General features: G+C 39.8%; 1 protein-coding gene across 5 annotated transcripts in view; it reads left to right on the forward strand.

The window, feature by feature from the left end:
* The window catches only part of KLHL20 (kelch like family member 20), a 66,918-nt gene that overhangs the window by 4,558 nt on the left and 48,322 nt on the right, over positions 1-14,038 (forward strand). Inside the window, exons 1-2 of one of the 5 annotated variants that reach the window (XM_013970396.2) lie at positions 10,520-10,704; positions 11,826-11,889. The exons of 1 other annotated variant lie outside the window; for it this stretch is intronic. In XM_013970396.2, the coding sequence (XP_013825850.1) occupies positions 11,867-11,889 (23 nt within the window). In that variant the 5' untranslated portion in view covers positions 10,520-10,704; positions 11,826-11,866. Of the gene's footprint in view, positions 1-10,519; positions 10,705-10,744; positions 10,899-11,825; positions 11,890-14,038 lie in introns of those variants that run through there. 3 more of the 5 variants (XM_013970394.2, XM_005690887.3, XM_018060609.1) reach the window with 3 other exon arrangements.

A 14,038-nucleotide genomic window follows, 5' to 3' on the forward strand; every position in this document is an offset into this window, starting at 1 on the left:
GACTATAGCCCACCAGGCTCCTCTGTCCATTGGGATTCTCCAGGCAAGAATACTGGAGTGGGTTGCCATGCCCTCCTCTAGGGGATCTTCCTAACCCAGGGATCAAACCCAGATCTCCCGCATTGCAGGCAGATTCTTTATCATCTAAGCCACCAGGGAAGCCCCTGGTAGACAAGACTAGGATATAAATATAGATTTGGGAGTTACAGATTTATAAATGTTATCAAAAACCTACAAAGAAGATGCAGTCATCCAAGGAGAGTGAATTAAAGAACAGAGGGCTGAGGGCAGATCCCTGGAGAACAATTATTAATACATCTAAGTAGACAAAGTAAGATAGGGAAAAAACGATCAGAGAATGAACAAAACCAAGTGAGTGTGGCAACATAGAAGCCAAGGAAGTAATTTCAAAAGAAACTGAGAAAATAGCAGTGGAATTTAGCATTTAAAAGTACTTTTGTGAAGAGTAGCAGGCAAGATCAAGGTTTCAGTGGACTGAGGCATGAAAGAGAGGTCAGAAAGTAGAACCTCTAAGTTTAAGAAAAAATCTTTTTTTAGGCTCTAAATGCAGAAAGTACCTATATTTTAACTGTAAGATAATTTTGACCTTTGTCAGATATAACATCAGGGTCGTTGATTTAGCAACTATAATTGGAAATGAGGAAGTAGTGGCTGTAAATATACACTATTCTTTTGAGAAGTTTGACTAAGATGTGGAGGGAGGAAATTGCTCAGAAGTTAGAGGAAGACAAGTATTAAGGGAGATGTCTTGGCAGAGAAAGGACCACAGAAGCCTGAATGTATCTGTAAGATGATAACAAGGAACTAGTAGGAAGAGAAGATTAAGAAAGGAGATGACAGGCTTCCCTGGTTGGTTAGTGGTCAAGTATCCCCCTGTCAGTGCAGGAAACAGGGGTTCAATCCCTGGTCTGGGAAAATCCCACAGGCTGCAGAGAAACAAAGCCCATGGGCCACAACTATTGAGCCTGTGCTCTAGAGTCCAGGAACCATAACTACTAATCCCTCAAGCCACAACTACTGAAGTCCATGTGCCCTAGAGCCCATGCTTCAGAATAAGAGAAGCCACCACAATGAGAAGCCTGACCACTGCAAATGGAGAGTAGCCCCTACTTGATGCTACTAGAGAAAAACCCAGGCAGCAACAAAGACCCAGCACACAACCAAAAATGAGTAAATAAATAAAATGTTTTGAAAAGGAGATGACTGATAAAGTAAGATCCTGAAGGAAATTGGAGGGGAAAGGGTTAAGGTATAGATGGGAAGGTTGGCCTCAAACAGAAGGAACTTAGCTTGGTCCTCTAATTCTGAAGTGGAAAAGGTATCAGTGATGTGGATACAGGTAATTTTCCTGGACTGTGGAATTGTAAATTAAAGAAACAAACAAAAAAGAAACCAAGCTTGATGGCCTTAAATTGAGTATGCTTAAACTGAGAGAGGAAGGGATGACTGAGGGGCTTGAAGACTTGGCAAAGCAAAGTTTAAAAATGTTGATGGCGTTGAAAAGGTGACTGAGGTTGAAAACCATGAATTTCAGTGACCCCAACCTGCAGAATCAAGTGATTTTCTCCTGCAATGCTCAGTCACCCAGCTTGATTTGAAGTGGGTGTGAAAGAAGGGTAAAGGTACATGGGAATGAAAAGCTTTACTGAGAAAATGAACAGTAAAGGATTAGCCTCATGTAAAGCAAAGTTGGCCCTTCCCCCCAGCTTCTTGGCGATAACCTCCAAACCCTTGGTATGTCCTGCCTGTCTGTTGACCTAGAGACCTTGGACCATGCTACATACTCTGTGCTAATAATGTGCTTTATGGCAGGGCCATGATCCATGCAGTATCAGCTCAGCATCTGGAGTCATCTCTAACATCCCCAGTACAATCAATAAGCCCAGTTTTTTATTGGCATCTCCTACCATCAGTCTGGGCTACGGTGGAGAGCCAGTACTGAACTTACTAGTGATTCTGGGTACCCTTCTCTCTAGCACCTTCCTTTTTGGTAAATGGTATCTCCTCTAGTCTGACCCATGGATATTATTGCCTGGTGAGTCTTCCAGGCTTATGTCCATTTTAGCATGCTCACTTCTTTGAACTTTAAATCCCTTGTTCTACTGTCTTGCATGGTAGTTCAGGCATCTTCATTTAGTATGAGTCATCATACTTTCCATATGTACGAAACTATTCTGACAGCATGTTTACCCCATTTCCTGAGATCCTTGCCAGGTTGTTAAATCCTATAACCCAAGAGAGTTGCTTCCAAATTGTTAATTGAACTCCCTTAGAAACTCTATATTCTATCCACATTGATCCAGCACTGTCAGAATTCAGTCCCATGTGTACTCACCAAAACATCCTGAACTCCTAGGATATAGTCCCTTTTACTCCATCATCATGTATACCCTCCTGGACTATACCTTGAGGTATAGTCCCTTTCCTTCACTTTCAAGTCCATTACATCCCCAGCCAGGTTAGTTAGTGACTTAATTCTCTTGGCTCAAAGGATTCATGGATCTTTGGGAATTAAATATTTCTAGGTACATGAACCCAGATATCCCCATTCCATGTGTCAAGGTCCCACTTTTTCCTAATTAGCGCTATGTCCTTGGCATACTGGGGACTTCCCTGGTGGTCTAGTGGTTGAGAGAGTCTGCCTTGCAATTCAGAGGATGAGGGTTCAATCCCTGGTCAGGGAACTAAAATCCCACTAAGATCCAACATGCTGTGGAGCAACTTAAGCCTGCACGCCACAACTAGAGCGCCTGCAATTAAGACCCAATGCCCACACCATCTTACCTGTCTCCTGAGAAACCTGTATACGGATCAAGAAGCAACAGTTAGAATCCTGTATGGAACAACTGATTGGTTCAGGATTGAGAAAGGAGTACAACAGGGCTGTCTGCTGTTAGCCTGTTTGTTTAACCTATACGCTGAGACATCGTGAGAAATGACAGGCTGGTTGAGTTACAAGCTGAAATCAAGATAGGTGGGAGAAACAACAACCTCAAGTATGCAGATGATACCACTCTAATGGCAGAAGGTGAAGAGGAACTAAAGAACCTTGATGAGAGTGAAGGAGGAGAGTGAGAGTCAGCTTAAAACTAAATATTGAAAAAACATCCAGCCCCATTACTTCACGGCAAATAGAAGGGGAAAAGATGGAAGTTTTTTTCAGATTTCCTGTTCCTGTGCTCTAAAATCACTATGTATTACAGGATTCACTATATGCCAATTTGTCATTCAGTTAGGCCCAATTGTTTTTCAGTATTCAGGTATTGCTTTTTTCTCTTTTGATTAAATTTTATCTAAAAATTATTAAAGATGTTTAAATAAAATGTTTAATTTTATTGAAATAAAAAATGTTATAATAAGATAATAAGTAATAAATTTTATTTAAGTAAAAATATAGCTTCCTTAAATGAATTTTTAGTTATTAAGAACATTTAATAAATGAAAATATAAAATTGAATACTTTCAGAGATATCTGACTTCCATCCCTGATTTCTCTGTTCCTTCCTTTCCCCTCTAGCTAACCATTTTTATTCTGTTTATCTTTCTATTAAAAAAAAATAAGTACATACAGTATTTACATCACACATAGTTCTACACCCTTTTAAAATCAAAGTTAACATATTACAAACACTGTTCGCTTAGGTTTTATTTCGTAACAATATATCCTAAAGATTGCACTGTGCAAGTATACAGAGATTGTCCTCATTTCTTTTTTTAGCTGAATAATCCTATTATGTGGATATCCTATTGCTTATTCAATCAGTCCCCTATTGAGAAGCCTTAGGGTTGTTTCCAATTGTTTGCTTCCAAAAAGAATCCTGCAGTTAATAACCTGGTGCATAATATTTTTTTCCTTTTTGCAAGTATTTCCTTGGGATAGTGAGATTGCTGGGTCAGAGGGTAAATGCAAATATAATTTTGCTAAATATTACCAAAACCCTGCCTAGAGAAGTTCAATCATTTTCCACACACACCAGCAATTAATGAGAATGCCTCCTTCCCCACAGTCATGCCAACAAAGCAGATTGTCCAGTTCTGGATTTTTGCCTACTGGTAGGTCTTAGTGTAGCTATAATTTGCAATTTATCATATTGTGAGCAAGACTGAATATATTTGCAAGAGTTTAAGGATCATTTCTATTTCTGTGAACTGCCTGTCCGTATGTTTGCCAGGCTATCTGTATTATTTCTTCTTATTCCATTTTTAGATCCATAGATGTAGTACATTATGAATCCTATATTGCAAATATGTTTTTCCTAATTGTCATTTTCTTATTTCATTTGTAATATTTTTTCCATGGAAATTTTTTTTGCATTCAAATTTGTCAATCTTTTTGCCTCTAGATTTTGATTTATAGTCAGGGAAGTTTTCCTGCATATTTAATTTAAAAAAATCAATCCTTGTTTTCTTGTACTACTTTTAGACTTTCATTACTTGCATTTAAACTTCTGATATATCTGGTTGTTGTGGGGTAGAAAGACTCAGCTCCTTTATTCCAACTTGTGACAACTCTGAAGGGCCATCCCTGCTTCTGATCTTCCCATAGTGTCTTCATAGGCCCTCATAGAGGTCTTTGTTGAGAATACAGTGGGGTCCAGCTCCTTATGCAGGATACATTCAATGTTACCTTTTTCCATAGTTGCATTGAATCATTTATGAAACAGTACATATATTCCTGACTGATGTGAGATAACAGCTTTATCACATGCTAAATTTCCATGTGTTCTTTGGTTTATTTCTGGATTTTTCTACCCTGCTTTATTGATCTGTCTGTTCATACACCAAAATCACAGTTTAAACTATAGAGGTTTTAGAACATGTTTTACTAATATCTTTTAGGGTGAGCCCTCCCATTTCCTGCTTCCATTTTTAGTCTATTTCTGGATATTCTCATTTGTCTGTTCTTCCATATGAATGTTATAATCAACTTAGCTAACTCTGTCAAAACTCTAATATTTATTAACTTGGATTGCATTAAATTTATAAATGTATTTATGGAGCACCATCATCTCTATAAAGCTGAGTCGTCTTCTCCAGTAACAAGAATGTCTTTCTCCTGCATTGCAGATGGATTCTTTACCACTGAGTCACTGGGAAAACCCAATATGTGAATAGAACTCATCTAAGAGAATTTGGGTATGACCTAAATCAAATCCCTTCTGATTATACAGTGGAAGTGAGAAACAGATTTAGGGGACTAGATCTGATAGATATATTGCCTGATGAACTATGGACTGAGGTTTGTGACATTGTACAGGAGACAGGGATCAAGACCATCCCCATGGAAAAGAAATGCAAAAAAGCAAAATGGCTGTCTGGGGACAAATAGCTGTGAAAAGAAGAGAAGCAAAAAGCAAAGGAGAAGAGGAAAGATAGAAGCATCTGAATGCAGAGTTCCAAAGAACAGCAAAAAGAGATAAGAAAGCCTTACTCAGCGATCAATGAAAAAAAAAAATAGAGGGAAACAACAGAATGGGAAAGACTAGAGATCTCTTCAAGAAAATTAGAGATACCAAGGGAACATTTCATGCACAGATGGGCACAATAAAGGACAGAAATGGTATGGACCTAACTGAAGCAGAAGATATTAAGAAGAGGTGGCAAGAATACACAGAACAACTGTACAAAAAAGATCTTCATAACCCAGATAATCATGATGGTGTGATCACTCACCTAGAGCCAGACATCCTGGAATGTGAAGTCAAGTGGGCCTTAGGAAGCATCACTACGAACAAAGCTAGTGGAGGTGACGGAATTCCAGTTGAGCTGTTTCAAATCCTAAAAGATGATGCTGTGAAAGTGCGGCACTCAATATGCCAGCAAATTTGGAAAACTCAGCAGTGGCCACAGGACTGGAAAAGGTCAGTTTTCACTCCAGTCCCAAAGAAAGGCAATGTCAAAGACTGCTCAAACTACTGCACAATTGCACTCATCTCACACGCTAGTGAAGTAATGTTCAAAATTCTCCAAGACAGGCTTCAGCAATACATGATCTGTGAACTTCCAGATGTTCAAGCTGGTTTTAGAAAAGGCAGAGGAACCAGAGATCAAATTGCCAACATCCGCTGGATCATGGAAAAAGCAAGAGCGTTCCAGAAAAACATCTATTTCTGCTTGATTGTCTATGCCAAAGCCTTTGACTGTGTGGATCACAATAAACTGTGGAAAATTCTGAGAGAGATGGGAATACCAGACCACCCGACCTGCCTCTTGAGAAACCTATATGCAGGTCAGGAAGCAACACTTAGAACTGGACATGAAACAACAGACTAGTTCCAAATAAGAAAAGGAGTACGTCAAGGCTGTATATTGTCACCCTGCTTATTTAACTTCTATGCAGAGTACATCATGAGAAACGCTGGGCTGGAAGAAGCACAAGCTGGAATCACGATTGCCGGGAGAAATATCAATAACCTCAGATATGCAGATGACACCACCCTTATGGCAGAAAGTGAAGAGGAACTAAAAAGCCTCTTGATGAAAGTGAAAGAGGAGGGTGAAAAAGCTGGCTTAAAGCTCAACATTCAGAAAACGAAGATCATGGCATCTGGTCCCATCACTTCATGGGAAATAGATGGGGAAACAGTGGAAACAGTGTCAGACTTTATTTTGGGGGGCTCCAAAATCACTGCAGATGGTGATTGCAGCCATGAAATTAAAAGACACTTGCTCCTTGGAAGGAAAGTTATGACCAACCTAGATAGCATATTCAAAAGCAGAGACATTACTTTGCCAACAAAAGTTTATCTAGTCAAGGCTATGGTTTTTCTAGTGGTCATGTATGGATGTGAGAGTTGGACTGTGAAGAAAGCTGAGCACCGAGGAATTGATGCTTTTGAACTGTGGTGTTGGAGAAGACTCTTGAGAGTCCCTTGGACTGCAAGGAGATCCAACAAGTCCATTCTGAAGATCAGCCCTGGGATTTCTTTGGAAGGAATGATGCTAAAGCTGAAACTCCAGTACTTTGGCCACCTCACGCGAAGAGTTGACTCATTGGAAAAGACTGATGCTGGGAGGGATTGGGGGCAGGAGGAGAAGGGGACGACAGAGGATGAGATGGCTGGATGGCATCACTGACTCTATGGATGTGAGTCTGAGTGAATTCCGGGAGTTGGTGATGGACAGGGAGGCCTGGCATGCTGCGATTCATGGGGTCGCAAAGAGTCGGACATGACTGAGTGACTGAACTGAACTGAACACCAACCATATAGCAATTCAAAGATCCTAAAAATCCCTAGGGTATCCTATCCCCCCTCTCAAAATTCTTCACTTTCTGGCTTAGTCTTATTACTTTGCACTCGAAGTCTACCTCAAATTCCCAGATGAGAAGTAAAAACTGAGAGCATCTTAGTGTCTACATTTGATTCCTTTATAGGTCATTCACACACTCTAGGCCTAATGATTAGCTATGAAAGGCAGCTATTTTGTATTATAGCCATTAATTAATTATATGATTGATTCATACAAAGGAAAAATATCTTTATTAAAGTTCCCAAATTTAAATAAAATCAGCCTTTATTTACCATCAATCATAGAAGAACATTTCTGGAAATATTTGCCCATATTCTTTACCACATGTGATTGTCCCTGTAGCTAATAATGGAACATCCACATTTTCCTCTTCTAATTTTCAAGGTTTTGAATTTAGGATCAATTGTTAGACCTAAATTGAACTGAAATATCTCCACATATTTTTCCAGAGAATTTAAAATAAAATCATAATTTCTTAAAATAGCCTAGAAGACAGTATATGATCTTGTTCTTGCCTGTTTCTCTTTGTTGTTGCTGTTCAGTCACCCAGTCACGTCCAACTCTTTGCAACCCCATGAACTGTAGCACCCCAGGCCTCCCTGTTCCTCACCATCTCCCAGAGTTTGCCTAAGTTCATGTTCATTGCATCAGTGATGCCATCCAGCTATCTCATCCTCTGACCCCTCTTCTCCTTCTCCCTGCAATCTTTCCCAGCATCAGGGACTTTTCCAATGAGTCGTCTGTTCGCATCAGATGACCAAATACCTATTTCTCTTACCTCATATCTAATATTCGGAGAAGGTGATGGCACCCCACTCCAGTACTCTTGCGTGGAAAACCCCATGGATGGAGGAGCCTGGTAGGCTGCAGTCCATGGGATCACAAAGAGTCAGACATGACTGAGCGACTTCACTTTCACTTTTCACTTTCATGCATTGGAGAAGAAAATCGCAACCCACTCCAGTATTCTTGCCTGGAGAATCCCAGGGACGGGGGAGCCTGGTGGGCTGCTGTCTAGGGGGTCGCACGGAGTTGGACACAACTAAAGCAACTTAGCAGCAGCAGCATGTCTAATATTATTTCTAGTCAAACTGGCCTTTTCTATGTTCATTAAACAGGAAGAGCTCATTTATGCTTCAGGTCTTTTCCCTTTGCTATTCGCTCTACTTGAAATACTCTTCTCCCAGCTTTCCACCTGGATGTTTCTCCCTCACCTTTCAGATCTCAGCCTACCTCTTCAGAGAGTGCTTCCCTGACCATGTTATTTAAAGTAGTCTCAAAATACTCACTCTCCATACCAGCACCTGTTTGGCTCCTTCCTAGATAGCATTTGCCAGTGGCTGAAATTATTTTACTTACTTATTTACTTGATTATTGTCTATATCCTTTTACACACATTAGTATGCTTCTGGCTGCTAGTAATAGAAACCCCCATTTAAAAATATATTTATTATCTCATATAACTACAGTCCAGCAACAAGAAAGTCTGTGGGCAAGGGAGAATGAGTAGTTTAAAAATTATATTGAAGGACCCAAATTCTTTTAGTCTCTCTGTTCTATCTCCCTTACTGTCTAGCTTCTTTCTCCTCTGCCTTCCCTCATGGTTACAAAATGGTTTTGGTGCTTCCAGGTGTCTCAACCAGGCATAACAGTGGCCAAAGGGAAAAGATGCTATCTCTTCCTGTATCTCTTCTAAAAATGCTAGGGAATCTTATCCCACAGTCCCCATTAGATTTCTTCTGATTTCTTATTAGTCTGTATTGTTCATTTGTGTGGAGATGGTTTAGACCAAATACTCACAATGAAAAACATGTTGGAAAATCAACTATCATAAATGTTGTGGTCCATGCACAGATTGGAAAAGAATTTCCAAACATGAAGCAGAATGAAAGGAGAATAGAGTTTATTAGAGTGGGGGACGAGGAGGGCGTTGCCAGTACAATGGGCCAGCTTCCTGAGAGTCAGGGAGAGCTGACTCTGTTTTTGGTCTGTTTTTATAGTCAGGGGACAAGGAACAGGGTAGGGGTCTTGTGAGTCATTTGCTGATTGAATGAGGTATGTATACATTCCCTATACAGGCCTAGGAGAAGAGTAAAACAAATACCTTTCCTTACATGGGGTAAGAGGGGGACAGGCCATGCTACTCAAGAGGGCTCAAAAATTCCACAACAGTTACAACATGGTGGGAAGGGTGATAAGGGTCTGGTTTTTTCTGTTCCTACATTCCAACACCTTTCTTGTTCATCTTGTTCTTTTGTCCTCAGGGCACCACAATAACCACATGAATGAGCACTAGAACTTTAGGATGGTGTCTATCTTGTTCACGACCATTTCCAAAGCCTAGCATAGTACTTGACATGCAATAAGTGCTCAATTAATGAGTCCATTTAAGGGAAGAGGAGAGAAAACTGACATTTGTTGAGTGCCTACTAAGTGCCAGACACAGAACATGAGCTTCATTATAATTTATCCCTCTCAAAAATTGTGTAAACGGTATTGTTTCTCTTGTACACAAAAGAAACTAATACTTAAGAGATTAAGAAACTTGACTAAGACCACCGATCTAGTGAGTCGCAGGGCTAGGATTTGAAACTATGGGTGTCTGGATCTAAAGAGCATGCATCTCCCACTACAAGCTAATTAACAAAAGATATTCTTTCCCTTTCAGAAACAACTGCAAAAATCTGTGTAGATTCCATTATGAAGAACAGCTAAAGAAAATGTGGTTAAGTTCATGCTTAGCCTATAATAGTTATCAGGAAACCAGCAGCAGCCTTTCATTAATATTACTGACATTGTATCCTCCACCCTATCACTTGTTGTTTTCTAAACATATAGTGAAAATTAGGTGGCTATGTGCTGTGGCAAAATCAGTCAAACTGAAAAAAAAAAATTTATTTTCCTCCCTAATGCTAAAGTGAATTCAGAGCAGTGTTTGGTGAAGTGTTCGTTATAGAATACTAAGTGAAAGGGCAATCTGACATAACCTTAAAATCCTGAATAAAACCCTGGTGTCTGGAAAGCTAACCTGGGAAATCTGGAAAATCAGGTCTATTTCTGATTTGTCTGAGGAGCCTCAGCAGCTTGCACACAGGAGTGGCCTCATAGATATATGTCAAGCACATGTAGACATGTGTCAATCATTTAACCCACAATTAGGGAAAAAATCGTGCCAACAGAAGACGTACCAGCTACAAATAAATCACCATTCCTGGCTTTCTGTTACTCCTCCCATCTTCCTATTGACTTCTGCTGAGGAAAACAAAGGAGAAAGGAGAAGCCTTCAGTAGTCAAATACTGCCAGTTCAGCAATGAATTCGCACATCCTCGGGATACAAGGAACTGCGTACAAGGACAAGCAGTCTGAGGGGACCCAAGCCCCCAACAAAGAGCGCAGCTACTTCCTGACTTGGACCGGAACCGCTTGGTAAAGTATGTGGGTTCCAGAGGGAACGATTTAGGAACAGGACTACTTCCTGCGGCTGAAGTGGTGCGAGGGGTGGGGAGGAAATAGCTGGAGGAGCGGCATCCTCCTTGCTCTAGCTGAGGCAGAGAAGGAGCCAGAGAGGAGGCGGCGGGCGGAGGAGGCAGAGGAGGCTAAGGCAGAGAAGAAAGTGTCGGAGCCGGTAGGTTAGCAGTCTTAGAGCAGAGGACAGTGGACAGCGCCCAGGACTCGCTTTGCAAATCTGTGGTCCCAAGTTGCGGGGCTGCCCATTGGGTAGGGGCCGTGCTTCGCCCGCCACCTGTCAGTGGGCACCGAGAAGGGACTGTTGGGGCACTGGGGCTGGGCCTTGCGGGGCACCAGACGGCGTTCAAGCGGGCTGCAGCCCTGCCCCGGAGCCACGGAAGGTGCTGGGCTGTTCTGCCTGAGGGCGTGAGGTTCCGCACCCTGGACAGCTTCCCTAGGCAGAGGTTGGAATCTGGGGGGAAGGAAGTGGATACTGTGCGTCCCACCTAACCTGGGGACCAGCGAGATCTTGCCAGATGGGTGGTGGACATCGTTTCGGAAACTGAGGGAAAGACTGGTAAAGATAATGTTAGTATTGGAGCCATAGTTTCTCTGCTCTGTTCTGTCTGGGCTGTCGGAAACGGAGTTGTTTATTTTTAAAGGCAAGTACTTGCTCCTTCTATCGCTTCGGGACAAGTCAACCAGCTTTCAGATCCGTTGTTAAGCCAGCGTGTTCCCTACCTGATCCATCATGCTAGTATTGCTGTGGGTATCTGGTGAATACTCTGTAGGGAATCGTTGATAGTGCGGTCAGAGTTAAATGTCTCCGGAATACTTTTGGGAGAGAGACAAGAGTAGTCTAGCAATTGGGACTGTTTGGCGCACTTTCCCTCAACTTTACGTATGATCGTTTTAGCATTCACAGTAAAGATGGTCATCTTAAAGGAACTAGGTAAGGGTTATGAGTGTGCATCTGCAAAAGGCCTGTCGTGTAATATAATAGGATATAAAATCCTTTATCACTGAACGAAATCATTGTATAGAGATTGTTACTGGAAAGATCAGAAATAGTTTTTATTAAGTTACTGCTTTTCTGTTGTCTTAGGTTCGGCTTTAGAGTGTGGTGAAGGGTACTTTTCATGGTGCATGGAAGGAAAGCCAATGCGCAGGTAGGCATTTAGGAAGAAATCCTTCAGTTTCACTAAGTGAAATTCACATAATAATCCAGGGTTTCATTTTAAAAAAATTTTAAAGCTTTTCAAATCTTACCAAATTCTGCTTGGAACTAATGATTCTTGTTCTAAAATAAATCAAAAGTAATGTCAGAAATTAATAGTTTTTAAATAGAGTAAAATATAAAAGTTAAATTTCTAAAGAGTGCTAGGAGGTTTATGTAGTTAACATTTCAACTTTCCTTTTTACATGGTAATTCTTTGTGGTAATCATTAAATGTACTATAATACTATATGAGTTGATTATGGTCTTCAATTCCCTATAGAATGTAGAGGTTTCTTTTGCCATATAAGACTAATGATTACTTATAATACACTGTATTGAATGTGTAATTATGGTTTTGGTTATTTTATTGATGTCCAATCTACATTTGTTCTATTAATTAAAATAGCTGCATTGCAGGGAAGATTGAGGACTAAAAAAGGTATTGGATGTAATAACTTAGTCCATAGAAAAATAGAACAATGTATGGGAAAATATAGACAATTTTAGGCCTTCCTAACCCTAGAATTTAGTAATGCTTTTTCTCAATCTGTTCTAACAAATAGGACTCAAATCCTTATTGAAAATCACCCCAGTTCTAGTCCTTCATTTTTAAAACTCATTTTACACTTATTTAACTGTATTTAATCTTTTTTGTTTAACATCAAAGATAAATATATCTAGCAGACCCTTATAAGAGAAGAAACATGTTATGAAAGGAGTATGACTTAGAACCAGGAGGAAGAACTAGAATATAAGTATTTTTTCCAAATCTGTTAATGGTTTATTGATTCACCTTGACCTAGTCACCTTCATTGTGTCACTTTTGCTAGAAGTCACCTTCGCTAGAAGTCACCCCAGTTTATTTCTCTAATGTACCTGACCAGGATATTGGGAATTAATGAATGCTTGCAAATGATTTGAGATCTCCAGATGTAAAGATGCTATGGATATAAAATCATAGTACACTTAATCTTATTTGTATCTTACTCTAAAGTATAAATAATATTTAACTGCAAGTACATGAAGACATTAACAACATGTATATTAAATGCTTCGTCACTTCAGCTTCTAACATGGTTGCAAATACCACTGATGGCTTCTCATCCTCAGCTGCCATAAATGTCATATGTAATTATTAATATAGGAACTTATTTTTTTTAAAAAGAGAAGGCAGCATGGGGATGTTTTTAGTTTTTCTGTAATTCCTTTATAAAATATTTACTTAATCACTCATACCTACTCTTTTTTCTGTCTTGCTTTATTATGAAATATTGCCAGTTGTTTAAAATCATGTTGGAGAATTCTGGTGTCATTAATTGTTAAGTTACTGTTCTTTTTTCATCACCATCACTTGGCCAGAGCCTGGCCTATCATTGCTCCCAGGTTTTACTTTTACCTGCTACCTGCATTAAGTCGTGGTCACACTTCCCTACCCTTTCCTTACTGGGCTGTGATTCTTGCTGCCAGCGACCCAGACAGCAGTCTCTGAAAAGTAAGGTTGGGTTTATGCTCACCAGCTATTGGAGAAGCTTTGAATGAGAAATAACTCTTTATATTGAATAAATGTTCATTCTCTCTGCTACAGTGGAAGCTCTTTGAGTCTCATATGTCTTCTGTATCTTTGTATCCCTGGCACCTGGTGATCACTGAATAACTGTTTGAATGACTGAATAGCTGAAGTACCTACAGACTGTTCCCATGAGCAGAGAAAAAGCTATGAACAGGAAAAGATTGGAAAAACATTGTTAGGGTATTCTGATGCTTAATCATAAAGTTTTATGAAACCAATTAGCATTTTGTTAGCAAAGCTTCATTGCATTCATTTATTTAACTAGCTATTATGTGCAAATGTTACAGAATTTCCAAGATAAAATAGGATATTCAGTGAAACTTAAGTCTCCCAGTGCTGACTGTAGCTCCCAATTTTCCTCTCCAAAGGAACCACTTGAAAGCAATTTCTTATGTATTCTTTCACAGTATTGTAATGCATATATAGAATATCTCCTCTTTTTCAAAAACACTGATATTTGCAATTATTCACATTTTTCCCTATTCTTTTTTTCATTTCACATATTATCTTGTTCAGTTCAGTTCAGTTCA

This window comes from Capra hircus, chromosome 16, assembly GCF_001704415.2.
Source record: "Capra hircus breed San Clemente chromosome 16, ASM170441v1, whole genome shotgun sequence".
Classification (NCBI taxonomy): domain Eukaryota; kingdom Metazoa; phylum Chordata; class Mammalia; order Artiodactyla; family Bovidae; genus Capra; species Capra hircus.